This window comes from Ptychodera flava, chromosome 11 (genome assembly GCF_041260155.1).
Source record: "Ptychodera flava strain L36383 chromosome 11, AS_Pfla_20210202, whole genome shotgun sequence".
NCBI lineage: Eukaryota > Metazoa > Hemichordata > Enteropneusta > Ptychoderidae > Ptychodera > Ptychodera flava.
This window is the reverse complement of record NC_091938.1, coordinates 17,593,858-17,611,390: the sequence shown is the minus strand read 5'-3', so window position 1 is coordinate 17,611,390 and position 17,533 is coordinate 17,593,858. Positions and strand designations below refer to the sequence as shown.

Below are 17,533 nucleotides of genomic sequence, written 5' to 3'. Positions count from 1 at the left end.
AGGTGTCGAAATTGGTCAAACTCAAAAGACTTTATTCTATCTAATCAATTTCAATCCCCGACTTATGTAAGTTTGGCGCAACAAAGGTAGTGTTGAGATGGGTATTGTGGTGTTGCCTGAATATACTACGGGCATGTATAAACTAACGCAATTCCTAGATTCCGTATACTCTTTTTAATTAGGCCCTCCCTCCCTACAATTTCTCACGACTCCCTAGTCATGTAATCTGGGTTCCCGGTAAACCGGTTTGTTGATTGAGTGATTCGTCTTTAATAACGGTGTTTCGGAACCAAAAATGGGGTTCCTTCATCAGTCGCTCTCTTGTTTTGTATCCCCTCCGCTTGGTTGTGTGATGAAGTCATCTTCGTCCTCGAGGAGGAGAAGCCAGATTCGTTGTTGAGAGAGTTCCGAGAGTTAGCCACTCTATTGACTGACTATAGTGAGCGATCCGGTGTGTGGTGTCATATTATAATTAACATGACCCAGCATCGACCGGAGTTTCTGGACGCTTATAAGGATTTTTGTTTAAGGGCATATTTTGAGCGTTGCTAGTGCTCGTTATGTTAACAGTATATGTTGTACTATTACTAATCATTGGTCATTGTTCGGCGTGTGGCGTCGCTTAATTTCATGTATTTCACAAAATCTGCGCACTGATCTCTCGCTTAATCCTGACAGATTATGATCAGGAAACAAGTCTTTCAAAGTACATGCTATCTCGCGGTGTGTTTTACCTTCAAAAACAACCATTTGCCGCATAAACTCTTCAGAGACTAAGGAAGACAACTCCATTTTAATTTACCGCAGTTCTTGCGTTGACGGAAGCCGAAAATCTCGCACGCATCGCTGCTCGCCCACTGGCCGGTAGAGGGCCAGGAACAGCAAAGAAATTGAAATAATATGTAAGTCGTTTTTCGACCATTTTCAAAAAAATGAAAATGGTTTAAACTTACCATTTTCAATTTTCAATTTTCGCAAGTAACAAAATGAACAGCGAATTCATTTTAAATTAGTCGTACATGATTTAGTATTAACAAGTTTCGATTCTCATCATTTTTGTTCTCCTTCAAATGTCAAAATTATCCTATATATATTTTATATTTTACAAAATCGGAAGAAATACCATTTTTGTTATGTTAAGATAGAATAAAGTTGAAGACTTGAAGTTATTTTTATGCTTTGTTGAGAATGACAACATCATTTTTAAAAAATGAATAAATTCAAAATATGAAACAAGGAACGTTCAATAAAAGTAAACCCGAACTTGTGTCTTCAAATCTTATGAATGAAACACGATTAATTGATTAAGGCTTAATTTGTGTTTACTGAAAAATTGCTTTTCGGATTCAAAATATAAAGAAGGCGAAACAGAATTATGTTTCATTAATAATGAAATAGCAGAAGCTTTATTTAAAACGGGCTGTCAATCTTTTTTTTTCAACGAAGATAAAAATGAAAAATAATTTTCGATTTGCAACATTTCAAATGTTGCTTTCTATGCCAAAAGGCTGTTTAATATTTTTTGGGGATTGATTGGCCTCGAAAACCGTACCAAAAAATCGGTAAAATAAAATTTTGTCTGCAAAAACGAATATTAAAACTTGGTTGTTATTTCATTCAAATGAAAATTGCATTTTGAAGGTGATTTCAATTTTCAATTTTCAATAAATTGGTTGGACGCTACGTACACGCATTTGTACACATTACCCTAAGGTACGAAACTATTGAGAAAAAAATTTAAATAAAATCCGTAAAATAAAACGTCGTTGGCAACTCTGGGGTTTCAAACTTTTCTGTGTTGTCGCATGCGTGGTTCTAAATCGATCGACTGGGTTCTTGAAACACAAAAACAGCACCGGGCCATGTAAATGCTGGTAAGTCGCTAAATTTTACCTCCGGACAACTCCCGTGACACCGCCATTTTGAAGGCTATACCTCAGTACGAATAACCATAACAATGACGCATTGGTTTAAAATGAAAGTATGCGCGTGCGTCAACTTCAAGCTGCACACTTTGAAAATGGCGCTGGCGCGGGACTTGTCCGTAAAAAAACATTGCGCTAATTATCAGCAATAGATAGGACCGATGTTGACTTTACAAGTTAGGAAGACAATCGATCGATTTTTGTAAGCATTCCCTTGATTAAGTTGAAGTTTTAATCTCGAGGATGGCCAATAACCGTTAATTTTGTCTAATTTAAAAATTATTTTCCAAATACTTTCGTACCTTAGAGTAATTTGCACAAGACAGCGGAGCGGCCATAGCCGTGTTCTGGGCGCTGCTCACTGTATGTCTCAAAAGCTGCCTGCATGATTTCCGTTCGCACAGTTATCAATAAAATGCATGTTTCAACATTAAAATTGTAAACAAGTGATTTTAAAATTCGCCATTTGTATAAAGTTAGTAACGTTAACAGTATAACTGAGCAGCCACAGCCGTGCACAGGCACTGTTCACTGTATGTCTCAATAGTTTTGCCCGCACGCTTTCCATTTGCACAGATTTTAATAAAATGCATGTTTCAACATTAAAATTACAGACAAGTTATTTTAAAAGACGTCGTGTGCCTGTGATTGAATCACCGTCCCGTGGGTGGAGGGACGGTGATTGAATATTAGAGGAAAGAATCAAAATACATTGCAGCACGGGTGCACCTCCCAATAAGTCCAGCACATATACCGTTAAAACGTTATTTCACATATTTTTTCTTTTTTTTAATAAAATTTTTGCGTTAAATAACTTAGGAAAACTAAATAAACGAAACCATAAATGCATGAACGGGTGTTCATTTTTAATTTCACCGGATGCAATGAGAGCTGAGGAATTAGCATGACCCAACAGATAAATATTTAACGGTAACTCGGCCATCTTACCCTTGTGACCGTACCCGATGAGTTGTTTTCACTTTTAATGTGGTGATATACATGCGCCTTCTTCGACGCACAAATATTCTTTAAACGAATGCATATAATGATTGATGGTCCTGATACTCATTCAAATCAGGAGGTAGTTTACTGACGTTATCACAAGTTCTATAAGTTCATATCGACTTGAACGATTGCACTCAGACTTAACATGACAACTTTGAACATGGCGATTTTGTGAGGAAGTATTTAAAGGTAAGAATTTATAAACAAAAATATAAATAATTCAAACAGAGTACAGAAGCCGGCGCAGCTGCTGACGATGAAGCTGAGAAACGACTACGTGAGATTGAGGAATACTTGCATAAGCATGCCACAAAGGCAGTTAATGACCACGTTGTCGATGTGATTGCAATCGACAACAAAGCCCGAAAAGAAGATGGCACAATCGCCGCAGACCAAGCAGTAGATACTCTTCGAGCGAAGTTACAGAAGTTGGCAACGGAGCACTTTTTTTCTCGGTGAAGTGCCAGCGAAATGGATACTTTTGGAACTATCGTTAAGGAGACTGCAGAAAGAGAAAATATCTCTAAATGAAGTGAAGATGTTGGGCAAGGAATCGAAAATGGAAGAAGCAGAAGTCATGAAAGCCCTTGAATTTTATCATAATGTTGGAGAAATACTACACTTTTCATCAATACCTGAGTTGAAAGACACTGTTATCTTGAATGTCGAATGGTTGTTGAATCTTTTCAAGATACTGATCACCAAATCAAGCAAGCACACGAAATACCTTGGTACCAAAATAAAACTTCGCTGCCTGATTGACGAGTTGCATCATGAAGGAAAACTGCACGAAGAATTGGTTGACTATATCCTGGAACATAACAAGCGAAAGGAAGACAAGACAACCCTGCTGAAAATGATGGAAATGTATGACATCATTTGTGAAATTTCACCAAATCCGCAAGGAAAACGTATGTTTTATCTACCTAGCCTGATACAAAAGGATGAACAAGGAGAAAATAGTATCATTTTCCCAGCAAATAGTTCAGTGCACTGTCACCTGTACATCCATTTCGTCGGCAATTTTCTTCCTGAAGGCCTCTTCTACCGCTTACTTGTCCGATGCTTAAAGCGTTGGCCAGAATCTATAGCAGTCATCAGAAAGCACAAGGCTCGACTGTACTTCCCGAAAGAGGAGTTCTATATAACCATGTGCAAAGAAGACGCTGATATCCAATTGAAGATACTAAGTATCCCTGCTGGTGATCAGCATTCACCTCCACCACAGTCGAGGCACGTGAGCAATGTAAGGAAACTGATCGAGGAAGAATTACGTGTGGTAGTCAAAACCTACACCCCTAACCTGGTGTACTATGCCTCTATCAAGTGTCAGTGTCGTCATCACAAAGTAGGAGAATTGTTGCCACTTGCTGAAGATACAGATGATACATGTGTTCCATTGTCAGAGGACAAATCATCAGTTATCTGCCCGAGAAGTAGAATGCCGATGAAAGATCAGAAATTGGGGATGTGGTATTGGACAGGTGAGTGTTAAGGCCTCAGTGATATTACATATAATTATACACCTACTACATCTCTAGCTTATGGAGTTTCGTCGTACAGTAAGTTTCGCTACCAGAGGACGCGGAGTACAATAACTTTAGGTGTTATTGGACGCTATTTGACCTTTGACCTCAAAACACACACACACACACACACACATACACACACACACACACACACACACATATATGTGTGTGTGTGTGTGTGTGTGTGTGTGTGTGTGTGTGTGTGTGTGTGTAAGTGTGTGTGTGTAAGTGTGTGTGTGTGTGGTGTGCGCGCCAGTCTGTCCGTCTGTAGTAGTAGTAGTAGTAGTAGTAGTAGTAGTAGTAGTAGTAGTAGTAGTAGTTTAAAACGTATTTTGCGGAAATTGTAGACCAAAGGACTCAAAGCAAATTCTAAAACTTATAATATTGCTATAGGATTGAAATATTTCCATGAGAATATGTTCTTGAAGGAAATATTTTGAAATACATTAAATTCAACTGTACGACTGAAAGCATGCTGTCGATGCCACCTCGCTCAATATTTTCCTTATTTTGCATCAAAGGCATAATATAATCACTATCATGCGCTTTGCATTTATCATTGTATTACATAATTAAGACAAAATTGAACAACTTCAACGTTAACGATGCCAACCCGATTCGATTACAGAAGACAAGCACGCGGAAGCACGCCATCAAGAGGCCTCTACTCAAGGATCTAAACGTGAAGGTAAACTTGACTCTTTCATGTAAGGTTAACATGCAGAATGTTAGTGGCACACATTTTACAACTTGTCTCGATTAAACTTGTGAAGATGCTTTTTTCTCACTTACTGTTATTCATGCAAAATGCTTTGCAACGGCCCGTAGAATTTTTCCCCAATTCATGGTCTGGTGAATCGCATGTGGGCATACCGCGTTTGGATTACCAAGCTGATCGCCATTGCTATAAATGTTTAGCTAATGCTCTGAAAATTTCTCTCATCCCATTTTAAGGTAGAATATGTCTCGGGACAGATATTCAGACTCTCAATTTTTTAATGATCTACTGCCTGTATGGGTTCATTTGAAAATCTTGGAATAAATAAATAATTCGCCGTCTTATTTTTTCTGAAAGTTGAAAGCGGATTTTTCCCAAATAGCTAACACAGGGATGTCGGTCGTTTTGAATTAAAATATTAGTAAATTTGAGGTTTTTCATTTCTTGGGTACGAAAATATGTAGAGTGACCCGTGATTCCTATTCTTGATTTTGAAGAATTTGAAAGTATCCTTGATGAAATAAAGTTTAAGTAAGTTTAAGTATTCACTTTCAGTGTGCATACTACCTTTGTAGCTATATAATTAAGTTTTTCCTTGATCACATATTGATTATATTTTTGCAGTATGAGGAATAATCCTGACTATATTACTTTTCAATGTATCACTAAATATAGGTATAGATCCACTGAATCAACTCTTCTTTACCCTGAATGAGAATCTGACGGATGATGCCAAGTGTCAAATGATTGACCTTTTACTTGGTCAACAAATCAGCATACATGATGCAGCGACGCTCAAGACAAAGGACAAGACGGCGAATGATGTCTTTTGGAATTTAAAAAGAACATGACTACATAACAAAAGATAACCTGGAGCTACTGAAGGAAGTACTTCAAAAGATGGTGAGACCCAAACTAGTGGAGTATATTGATAAGTATCTGCAAGATAACAAAGATAGTTATTCAAGTAGTCAAAATCTGATCTAGAGTGATTTAGTTATTAAGTGTATTCTATGTAATAGGAATACATATTCACATCATTATAAGTAGCTCATTTGAGCAATCGGCTTTTATTAGAATTATGAACAAGAGATGATCCGTATTTAGATAATTACCTGCATTTTTTCTATCCATCTAGATCTTACAGTGAAAATTGTAACATAAGTTGAGTCATCGTGTGATAATTAATCGCGAATAGTACTATGTACATTAAACGTGTTCCAGTCTGAGTTTGAAATCTAAATAACGCAATGAAAATCATAAGCTAACGTCAAATATCGGCAATATTTTGCAGAATGTATATTGGCGCGGATAGATATGTTAAAATCACTCTTGATGTATATTAAGTTGTGTTTTTGAACCAAGCGTTATCAGGTTGATGGACCCTTGATGAAATCAAATGTTTTGAATATGCAAACCCGTCAAAAATGAATAGAACGAGTGTATTTTAACATGCTGCGCTACTTGTGTTTACTATTCAACGTTGCAACAGAGAAACACTATAATGAAAAGCAACTCCATCACAGCATAAACAGTATGTTTAATTAGTAATTAGCAGCATTATTTTAATGGTTAATTATGGGACGATATCAACATCAGTATCTTGTTTTGTCATGTTTTCAATATTTCATAATTACGTCAATCATTATTTGCTTTCTAAGAGTATTGTTAGCTCGTTTATTTTTTAATCATTTTCACTTATTTTACAATGATTTTACAATACATATGTTATATTTGAGTATATGCATTATTATATATTCAGTATGTAATCACTTTTTACTTATTTGACAATGATTTTGTCATTATTTTATGACCATTCTTAATTTTACCTTGCTTTCACAATTATTCGTAATCATTTTACCACATTCCCTTTTTACAATGATTTTGTAATTATATGCCCATCAAATACTATAGTTTTAGATGTATTTCACTGAGTTTCGATGTTTTTACCTTTCTTGTTAAATTCCCTGTGTGATCTGGGATTATCACTTTTGGTTTATTTCATTGTAATTTTGTAATTAACATACAACCAAATTGACAGTTAAATTGTTTCTATATTCATTGGCGAACTAATAATAATTTAATAAGTATTTCACAACAAGTTTTGATGTCTCGACCTTTATTATAACTTTCTTTTGTAATCTGGGATTACATTATGATTTTTTGTTGTAATTACCGTAATGTCAAATCTCGTCAACGTTTTGCAGAATTTCAAAAGCTTGCCGGTAGATCAGTTGTTAAAAATCACTCGCAGTTCTGCGATGTACTCTTACTAGTTGTATTTTACCTAGTACGATCACTGTTATAAAATTTAATGCTGTCAACATGCAACTCTGTTAATAACGAAGAAAACGAGTATATTTTAATACTTAGCCACCGTTGTTTACCAGTCAATGTTTTTCATAGGAAGAAACAACTCTAGAACAGTATACATCTTACGTATGACTAGCAATTAGCATAGTTACAGTCGGTAGTCAAAATATTTACAAAATTCTAATCACCTTTAGAGGTGTACGATGAAGGGCTTACTATATTTCGTTCACTACAGTCTTATTAGAATCTGATGTATCATTAGAAGAAAAGTTCTGTGTTTTGAAAGTTTTGTTTTGTGTTGTTTACTAGACGTGTGTTAGTTCTGAGGATTTCCAAACTTGGTTGATGGCAATTTTATCACCTTTGATTCGCAAAGTAGACTCAAGAGTTTAAGGTATCGTTAATTCTAAAGATTCATTTATCACCTCTATAAACCTTGATTTGGATTTATGAATACAATTTAGAGTTATCTAAAGTTGCTGTGTAATAAGACTGATCATATCTTAACTTTCTAGTAATCTCAAAACACTTTTAGTTTTTTTTAATGGCTTTAGTCAAAGTGTAAGTAGAAGAACATATGGAATGATTCTTAGTTACTTAGTTAGAATATTTTATCACACTAAAACCATAAATGTAGACACAATATTTTCGCCCAATGTAGTTTTTAACTATTATCTCTCTTAGAATGGCCTTATTTTGAGAACAGCCAGTGAATGGCGTGTTTTCTCGAATGTTTACCCCCAAATCATTATTTTCACCGCATTCCTTGAAAATAGTACACATAAAAACAATATGCCAAATGACAATGTCAACAAAAATGTCTACATTGTCATTGGAATGAAGTATTTTGACATAGTTGTAACATTCATTTGCACCGAAATATTTCGAATGACACAAAAGAAAGCAACTGTACTGTATTTGCCGCACAACTGTCAGCATAAACTCATGGATATTGAATGAAAATGATCAGAGAGGGACAAAAATAATTTGTTCGTATCAAAACTGTAATTTCTGATTCAGATAGAGGAGAGGCAAATACATCATAGTGATCATTTATAAGTTAAAGTAAAACATCTAATGACTTATTTTTCTGTTTTCATTATTAAAATTGAGAACATTAAATTTTATAGCTCAATATTGGATAAGGCCAAGAAAAATAAAAAGTTTGTTTCTCATCCTAGACATATTGCAAAAATGATGCGGTGGCGCTATTTTTTTTCAACAATCTTCTCGTTTTTTTATTCTTCAACCAAAGAACGCGCAAAAAACGTGGAAACAACTTAGGAATGCACGAAGAGATAAATGCACAGCAGTTTTACTTTAGTAATTTGTGACATATGTTTATAGTTCTGAATGGAATGTAGAGTTCTGTTTTATACAGCACTGTGTTATGCACTATCATCGCGTATTTTTGCTGTTGTTTTTCTCTTTTTATTTCCTCCTGAGCAGAAAAAAAGGTTGACGCGGCAGGTCTGAATTGACCCCTCGCGAGGATAAGAAACAATCGTTTTATTTTTGTTTGCGAAAGGTCAACATCAGTAGATTGTTTGTCGTGGTTTTTTTTTTGAAATTTCCTTATTTAATCATTATTTGCTTACTTACAGTATTGTTTTCTCATTTATCGTGTGACTATTTTTTACATATTTTACGATGATTTTTGCAAAACTGATTTGTTACATATTCAGTATTTTATCACTGTTTACTCATTTTACGATGATTTTGTCATCATTTGATGACCATTCTCAATTGTACCCTGCTTTTACAATCATTTTATTGTTATCACATGTACAAGCCAAGTTTGTTGTCTGAACAAAAAATACGGGATTTATTCACTGGTCGTTCTACGTCACGACAACCCGCGTCTATGTCATCAATTTTGGTGCGTCGGACCTTTTTTGTGTCGATCTTCGGTGTGCTCGTCGCAAATGTAAATAAACAACATGGCGGCCGGTATTTCTCCCAAGATCAAAATGTGTGTGATGTGAAAATATCGTAAACATTAGTCATGATTATTAGAATCTGACAAAATACATCAACTAGGCAAATTCTTGAGTCCTTGTGTTTTAGTTTTGTCGCCAACATGCATGGGGATTGTATTCGTATAGACCCTGCTGACGCCTGAACTTTCGATGCACTGTGTACTCTCATGCGGCGGACATACGATTTCCACTGCAGCAAGGGGGTCAAGTGCGTTGTCCGGGCCTTCAAAAATCATTTAATGAAATTGATATCTTCACAGACGTCGACTATGACAATAATAATCCGAACAATGTAAACACAAGAGTGTACCGCCTGTATATTCTGCAATTACGTGAATAATTTGCGGAAGCAACAAACTCGAACCTGGTCGCGTTACCGTGGGTTCCGTAGGCATTGCAACCAGGGTCAGGCGCAACGTTTACAGTGTTCGCGCCGTCGAGATTCAGTAGATTTTTGTTCCCGAAAAATAGTGTCTCCTCGTCTGAGGTAAATTTGTAGGCCCATGCTATCTTTGAAATAGTGTATAACTTTGCGGAAGATACGTGTAGACTGAGAGGTCGTCTGGCATTTGCTCCATACACGAACGAACGTGAACGCCGTCTTCCTCGCTCACGCGACGGACGACTGGAAATGATTGACAACTTGCCCACGGCGTATTGATATAATTCCTAAAGTAGTTCAAAAGTTTAAACGCGGAATCGTCATGGAAAACTTCCTTTACTTTGCAAAAAATAACGAATTCTTGGCTTGTGCATGTGATAAGTATATTATTCCCTTATATTTTTCTTCGTTCAGCTCGGAAAATACTCGTGACGTAATGACCGTGTCACCACTCGTCTTCGACTCGTGGTGACACGGTCATTACGTCACTCGTATTTTCCTTCGCTGGACGAAGAAAAATATTAGGGAATAATATCTAATTATTCACTTATATTACAATGAATTTCTAATCATTTTACCACTTTCCCTTATTAAAACAAATCTGTAATTATATTTGCACCATAGTTTGATAATTATTTCCAAGAGGGTTTTAATTGACCATTCTTATTAGATTTCCTTTGTTTTCTTGGATAATTTTGGATTATTTCATTATGATGTTGTGATAATTATACCACCAAATCGACATTTAGATCGTTTATAAAACATTGTCGTAAATAAACAAACAATTATTCTGCCATCAGTCCGTATATTGATGCCGGTCTTTTGAACATGCTATATATAATATATCCCTAACACAGGTGAATGCTCAAGTAATGGAGTAATCAAAGTAACAAGTTATTGCAAGCCTTGGGGAACATAGTTTAGCAATAAAGAGACAAAACAAAAGCAATGACATAGGACGACTTCAAACTTTTGATCGAAATAAGATTTGAATTACTTTTCAAAAGAAAGTCATATAAGGGTTAAGCACAGCAGAAATTGAATCAAAATCAACCGATCATCGATATTCCAGAACAGTTATGATTGATGTATTATATTCTCATTCTTTATTTTAAAACTATCAAATGCTAACGTATATATCATAAAGTAATACTGAATTGTTGGGGTTTAGATTATGGGTTTGGAACAAATATAAACACGCTAAATTTAAACTATAAGGCATTACACAACAACAATACTGGTATCTTACGTTCTTGTACAAGTGTACTATTGTCAAACACTTAAAATGAGTAATTATATGCCAAAATAAACATCGATAATCTGAAAATGCAAATGGTAAATTGAACAGTGCTATAAAATCGGAAGATCAGCCTAAAAGTATATCACAAATTTGACTGAGTGATATCAAAATCAATAGGAATTCAGCCTACAACCCAAACTAAACAAATTACAACAAAAACGCAGACCAACGTTCAATGTTCAACTCTAGTGATCTACAAACTGTTCAGCAATTCTGAAGTGTTACTGTTCATTGGTCAAGCGTTTGAATCGGTGCACGAAGATTCTTCTTGGTCGTGTGCAGTAACCACGGTGATAGGTCCTTTATGGCACAAACAGTACACCCTTTCATATAGTGTTACTAACACAACACAAATCAAAAGTGTTTCGTTCGTATTGACAGCCAACAGTGTCCATGTATTTTCGCTAGGTAATAACTTTCTGGAGAAAAATGGGCATGGCCTTCATAACAAATGATCAGGCGTCTAATTGATTAAATGATAAAGCCTGATGTTGAGGGCGTATTCATATATTTGCACATTCGTAAACGAATGCGAACAAAGTAATCATCTTCGTTGAGGGCGATGTCTTACCCGCATATTACGTTTACATTCAGCGATTCTGCCAAACACAACTTCGACTCGGAAAATCTCAGTCATACGCTGTTTTAGATTTCGTTCGAGTGAATATAGCGTGCAACTTTATCACATCGGTCAGCTCTGTGTATGTGTAAACACTTCATTTGCAAGTCCCTTTGCCCTTAGAAAGATTACGCACCAAAGAACAAACTCCCACGTAGTGTTTGTCGCGTTCCGCGACAGTTCCGCCGCTGAGGCTCAGCTCTGAGATGTTCAATTGCCGCAATCCTGCCAAATCAGCTACGAATTCATTCTGAATTTCACTGATCGAGGAGACATTCGCAGAAATGCTCTAATCTCATTCCCTTTATCTCGGCCATCGATCTCGCAGTCATCAGGATCACATCCAAGCAAAAAAGTAATGCGAGTATCGAGATCTCTTTACAAATAAAACCAGCTCAGATTAGGTCTGATGATACATTTCCTCTTCGATGTTCCTTTAGAACAGAATTCTGTCGAAGAATTTCACCGATGGTTCAGATTTTCAGCGACTTATACTCACGACCCCTACATCGTACTGCGATTATCATTTTCGGTTCTCTTTTTTGACGTACCGCAGCCGCCGAAACTTGGGTACAATATGAGAAAATCTCCGCGACTGCATAGACCCAAAATGCTTTGATGGGATAAACAGCCAGCATTTGCATGATGAGAATAAATCCCAACGTTGGAACTATGTAGGGACTAAATTACCCACAAATCACATCCTAAAATAGTGGATTTTTAGTGGCCCATTTGCATTAAAATAACTATCAATAGCCAAATGTAGGCGCTTCATGTCATAAGACTTAAGGCTGACCTAATGGATAATACGGGGTGGCTATATATCCTGGCAACACAAGCAAATGCATATATTCACTTCTCGAAGTTGTCTAGATCTGAGAGTATAGTACTAAACATTTCCCCTAGATTATCATGTATATGTTAATTTCCGTCCAGTCCCTAAGACAATGTATTTGCAAACAAAACAGAAATATAAGTAAATAAATCAAAAGTTACGGCTTATACAGTCTTCACGTCCCTGGCAGTATGCTGAGTGTACTTTCTTGTTGAAGTAAATACAGAAGAAGGAACATCTTTCCATATCGCACATAGATTTGTTGACAAACAACTATTGTTACTAGATACGTAGAGCTACCCCAGCACTAGACTTGGTTTAAGTCGATGAATTAAAAAAAATCATTTATAATAGTTTCTCTTGTGTCTCTCCTATTTCGCACAAACCTATTCAGATTTTGGTAGCCCAGGCCAGGTTTTCCCGGCGATTGAATGCGTTACCTTATAGTGAGTCTGCGCAGTAGACCTATAGTGAGTTAGTTTCTGCCGGATTGATTTGATATATTTTCCAATACAAATCATTGCGTTCACTCCACTCAAACATTCACAAATCACAGACTTGAACCAAGTCTAGCCCAGCACTAAAGTATTGGTAATTCACATCTGATGTCCACACGACAAACTTTAAAGCCGTGCCAGTCAAGAGCAGTTGTTTATCACAGCGCCGAACGTCTTCATCGGTCCGGAGTAAATTCTCCAGCGATGATTTTACCCTTCGAAGTATTGTATCCACTAAATAGAGGCTATTCTCAGATGTCGGCCATAGAACATGTTCGTCAGCTCTCCTCATATTGCTCCTATCAACTGACGAGGTACGTTCATAGATATCAATCTCGCCGGGTTTTAGCACCTGCGGATGTGGCATTAAAGTAATTCCGACACGCCTCGACACCGGGCCTCGACACCGAAATGTTTAACTCTTTGCTCATGTTTTACTCAAGGAACACTATACGGTACTATGGCTTCCATATCAAGGGAGAGGGAGGGGGCAGAGCAAATTCTTGGATTGGAGCAACAAATAAATACAAATTTACAATATATCAAAGTTTAAAACTCGTTCACTTCCGTGCGTTTACTCAATGGGGGAATGTCGAACTTCAGATTTTGATTAAGGGCTTATCAAAATATTGATTCTTCAAAATGACTCTACATTATCACTAACGACAAATGGAAAAAGAACTATTCAAGTTTGTTTTCAGAAAATATCTCCCCTAGATAATACTCTCGGTAACAAGAATTATCGCAGGGGATCTGTCGGCACGGACAAGGTGTAAATGAATGTTTAGATAAGGCGAGATTGAAAACCAAGAAGGCAATATGCACCTTTAGCAATATAAACATTACGTAATTGGTGTTTGCATCCTTTATCGGGCTATCAGTTCAGACACTGATTACAGAGTGGGGAACAACTTTCTTTGGAACCGTGTCCGTTCTGCTGAAATTAATGAGTTCGATCTGCCTTGGCAGCATCTATACTTTAAATGTATGTATATGTGGTCTATATCTGACCATGAATGTCTTGAACTCTTATATCGTTGGGAACAGGTAGGTAAACACGATTACGGTACTGTTGGTAGTATTAACTTCAACTTTGGTTTCACTCTATGATGAAAATTTGATCTCCCAAAATGCATGAGTGTTATATGGCACTCCGTGAGTTCAATGATACAGGGTTTCGTCTCACTTGTGTTGTGACAAAGACATAGATTTGCGTTTGTGTATGCAACTTATCTCTTTATTTACAAGAGATGGATGAGGTCTAAAGGCTTTTAAAAGATCTCAATGGAGGTCTAAAGGCTTTTAAAGATCTCAATGTCTCAAGTGTATCGTCCGAAGTTAATAGTAACTGAGATTTAATTGATGCTCTCCCAACACAAATATACGTCGCAATATATAACATATACATCTCGACGTGTAGTAGAGGCCAGAAATACCAATGTCTTTCCCTTGTTACTCTCTCTTTCTTATGTCTGTTGTAGTGTGCCAACATGTTGACATATGACGCTTTGTTGTCCGTGCAGTTTACGTTGGTATGAACTTTTGACCCTTTGTATAAACAGCTGCTCGCCTGTCGACGTCGAAATAGCAAAGCAAGCATAGCGTGTTCTTAAACTCTCAGACATTTCGGCTACTAGAGTGTAAGGTAAAGGGAACATATCGCGAATGCCCTAACCACTAAGACGTAAAAATATAAATTACAGCGCTCGATGGCTAAAAGCAGGGCGTATATATCATTATTATCGAAGACTTTTCATTCTTGCCGTTTCAACTGTATCTTTGCCACGTGAGAGTCGAACAAAACGACAGGTATCTTTGCATTGCGAGAGTGGAATAAAAAGACAGCAGCTCTACTAACTCCTTTGGTAAAAATCACTCTACTACAGCGTCGTACGTACTCTCTTATGTAAGATACATATAATCACCAAAACGTTTTTTCTCATTTCACAGTAGATTTACCTTTAATGAAAGCAGAATGAATTTTTACCATGCTCGAGAAATTGAAGATGTATTGGCTGAGCGTACACTTTGGATTTGTTTAGATTATACCAGATACTAACTTGAAGGAAAATGCGTTATTCGACAATAGTTATTCTAATCTGAGTGAAGGGTCCGGTTCATTGCAAGTCAAGCATTCCTCTCCACACTTTAGGAAAACGTTTTATAGCAGTTTTCAGCACCAGTCATTTACCAAGGAGGATCTCTAACAGCTTACTGCCCATATGATGTTCACGGTGACGCAGTTTCATCGGCTATACTGGATGACGCTTGGTCTTTCTATCGTATGCATGTTCATGATGTTTCTTTATTCCCGGACTCAACTCGGATCAGGCGTAATACCTATTGCAGCGCCCTCAATGAAACATTGGACTGGCCATCGTGTGCACAAAGAAACAAGGTAAGGATTATGGAAATAAGTTTCAGGTAATGAACAACTCGAATTTAGCTGTAGAGAAAGGCGACTAGATGGGAGACAAGGGACGTTGTAAATTTGATAAGTCCTCTCTGTTCCTGGTAGTGAACAACAAAAACAACTCTGTGCTACTCCTAGAATAAGTCAAAGTTTTTATAACGTTTCTGGTTTAGTGACACTGTCTAAATAGATTATTATGCGGACATTTCAAAGAGATCCCTGACTATTTCAGACTTCAAAAATCAGGTTGCTAGGTAAATTCATTCTGCTGTTACCGTAAGAGCTGATGTCGTTCATGTTCCTCTTGCATTCTGCTTCTTGCAGCTCTAGTATTTCACTTCAGATTATTCAGTAGAATAAAATTTTCAATTTGATATTACTGTCGCAATTTGGAGCAGCTTATATGTTATTTCTACAGAATTAAAAGACGTCAGGCGGACTCAACCGAATGCAAATGTACGTAAATAATAGTTTCCTATTATTTCAAACAGCCCCAACATGGGGAAAAGTGGAAAATCTACCGTTGCTGTAATGCCAGCGTGGAAATCCTGTCCGGATAATTTAAAAGATGCGAAGACAATACGAGATTTAAGGTACAGCAAGCATCGCGTATTTTATGCTTTAGCAAACACTCCCTTGTACACTGCAATTTCAACTCCGATGTAGAGCTACGCTCTCTTCTCTATCTACGTGAAATTTCTCTCATCTTTTGTCTGTTTGCCTATCTACCTGCCTCTGTATGACGTTTTTGTTTTCATGACTATCTATCTATCTGCCGGTCTGCCTGTATTAAGATTAGAGTTTTTTCAGTTTGTTTTTATTTTTTTACTCTTTACTTGTTTGTGTTTCCCTCTGTCTGAGTGTATGCCTGTCTATCAGTCTCTCAGTCTACCACCAGTAATCTCACCATGTCTGCTGTCTCTCTGCCCTTTTCTGTCCCTATATCGCCTTGGTTGACGCTACTCCAAGTGTTTTATTCGATATTACAATTTTCTCTTTCAGACAAAGGCTTTCTGATGTCATCACGCTCCAGTCGACCGTTACCATGTTCAACGACGACCGCAACCTTAGCACCAAGTGTTGCAATCACATCTGGCGACTAGCAGACATGCCTACAGGAGCCCAATACGCCAAAAACTTTCATACCATTGCTTCCCGTCAGACATGCGCAGTGGTCGGCAGTGGTGGAATTTTGCGTCGCAGTAAATGCGGCAACGAAATCGACTCTCATGATTTCATCTTCCGTAGTAATCTTCCCCCAGTAGCTGGGTTTGAGGCGGATGTCGGCAGCAGAACGGATTTTACAGCAGTCAACAAAATTGCCCTAAATAGTCTTGTGCTTCACTTGAAAGACCCAAAAAACCAAACACTGATAAACAAGAACAAATTCTCTATGGATACCTTGTCTGCGGTCAATGGTACGATACTATGGTTTGGATTCAACATGACGAGGAGTCACAACAGAATAAGCCAGACAAAATCTGACATCCAATACCTCCTGGATCACTCAGATGGCTTGAACTTCATGTATGCCTATGCTGTTCTTCCGATATGGACCCGAATAATGGGAGAGTAAGCCATCTCAATGTTATTAGGTATAGCTGTAAATGTGTGCCTTCCACATGGGGTCGGAATTACTTCATACTTTTCTCCTCACGCTTTTTGTTTTCATCTAAAGGAACTGAACATAATTTGAAATCTCAAGAGCTTTCTAAACATATAAAGTTATCATCTTAATCTTAGTCTTCTTTTATCTTATATCTTATACAGCCAATTAGATGATAAAATATCTCAATGCGCCTAACATAAAAAATAAACAGTAACAACAATACAACGTGTATCAAAAATATGGAAAATATGGACGAAATAGCCTTCTTTATTGAGCTAGTTCATCAACATTTAAGGTACGCGAGTAAACCGTTTACGGCTTGAAAATGCAAGACACATACAGTGACTGTATTAATCCCATATGTGTGTGTTGGCATTATTTGTGAACTGTGTCTAGGTTGAACGTATGA

General features: G+C 37.1%; 2 protein-coding genes and 1 long non-coding RNA gene across 3 annotated transcripts in view; all 3 read left to right on the top strand.

The window, feature by feature from the left end:
- LOC139143690 (probable serine/threonine-protein kinase pats1) overlaps positions 1-9,445 on the top strand; it is a 54,167-nt gene extending 44,722 nt beyond the window's left edge. The window contains exons 5-7 of the mRNA XM_070714209.1: positions 3,159-4,414; positions 5,088-5,147; positions 5,853-9,445. Coding sequence (XP_070570310.1) covers positions 3,469-4,414; positions 5,088-5,147; positions 5,853-6,028 — 1,182 coding nt within the window. The 5' untranslated portion in view covers positions 3,159-3,468 and the 3' untranslated portion in view covers positions 6,029-9,445. The remainder of the gene's footprint in view (positions 1-3,158; positions 4,415-5,087; positions 5,148-5,852) is intronic.
- The window catches only part of LOC139143694 (uncharacterized), a 231,820-nt gene that overhangs the window by 132,718 nt on the left and 81,569 nt on the right, over positions 1-17,533 (top strand). The gene's annotated exons all lie outside the window — the stretch shown is intronic.
- LOC139143058 (alpha-2,8-sialyltransferase 8B-like) lies at positions 16,011-17,123 on the top strand. The gene is made up of 2 exons (XM_070713230.1): positions 16,011-16,108; positions 16,518-17,123. The coding sequence occupies exons 1-2, from the start codon at positions 16,014-16,016 to the stop codon at positions 17,089-17,091; spliced, it is 669 nt and encodes a 222-aa protein (XP_070569331.1). The 5' UTR covers positions 16,011-16,013; the 3' UTR covers positions 17,092-17,123.

What these genes read in the sequence shown, in the direction of transcription:
- LOC139143058 (XM_070713230.1), top strand. Translation starts at nt 16,014, where the DNA reads ATGGGGAAAAGTGGAAAATCTACCGTTGCTGTAATGCCAGCGTGGAAA. An exon ending in AAGACAATACGAGATTTAAG is followed by an intron (nt 16,109 to 16,517) that starts GTACAGCAAGCA and finishes TTTCTCTTTCAG; the next exon opens with ACAAAGGCTTTCTGATGTCA.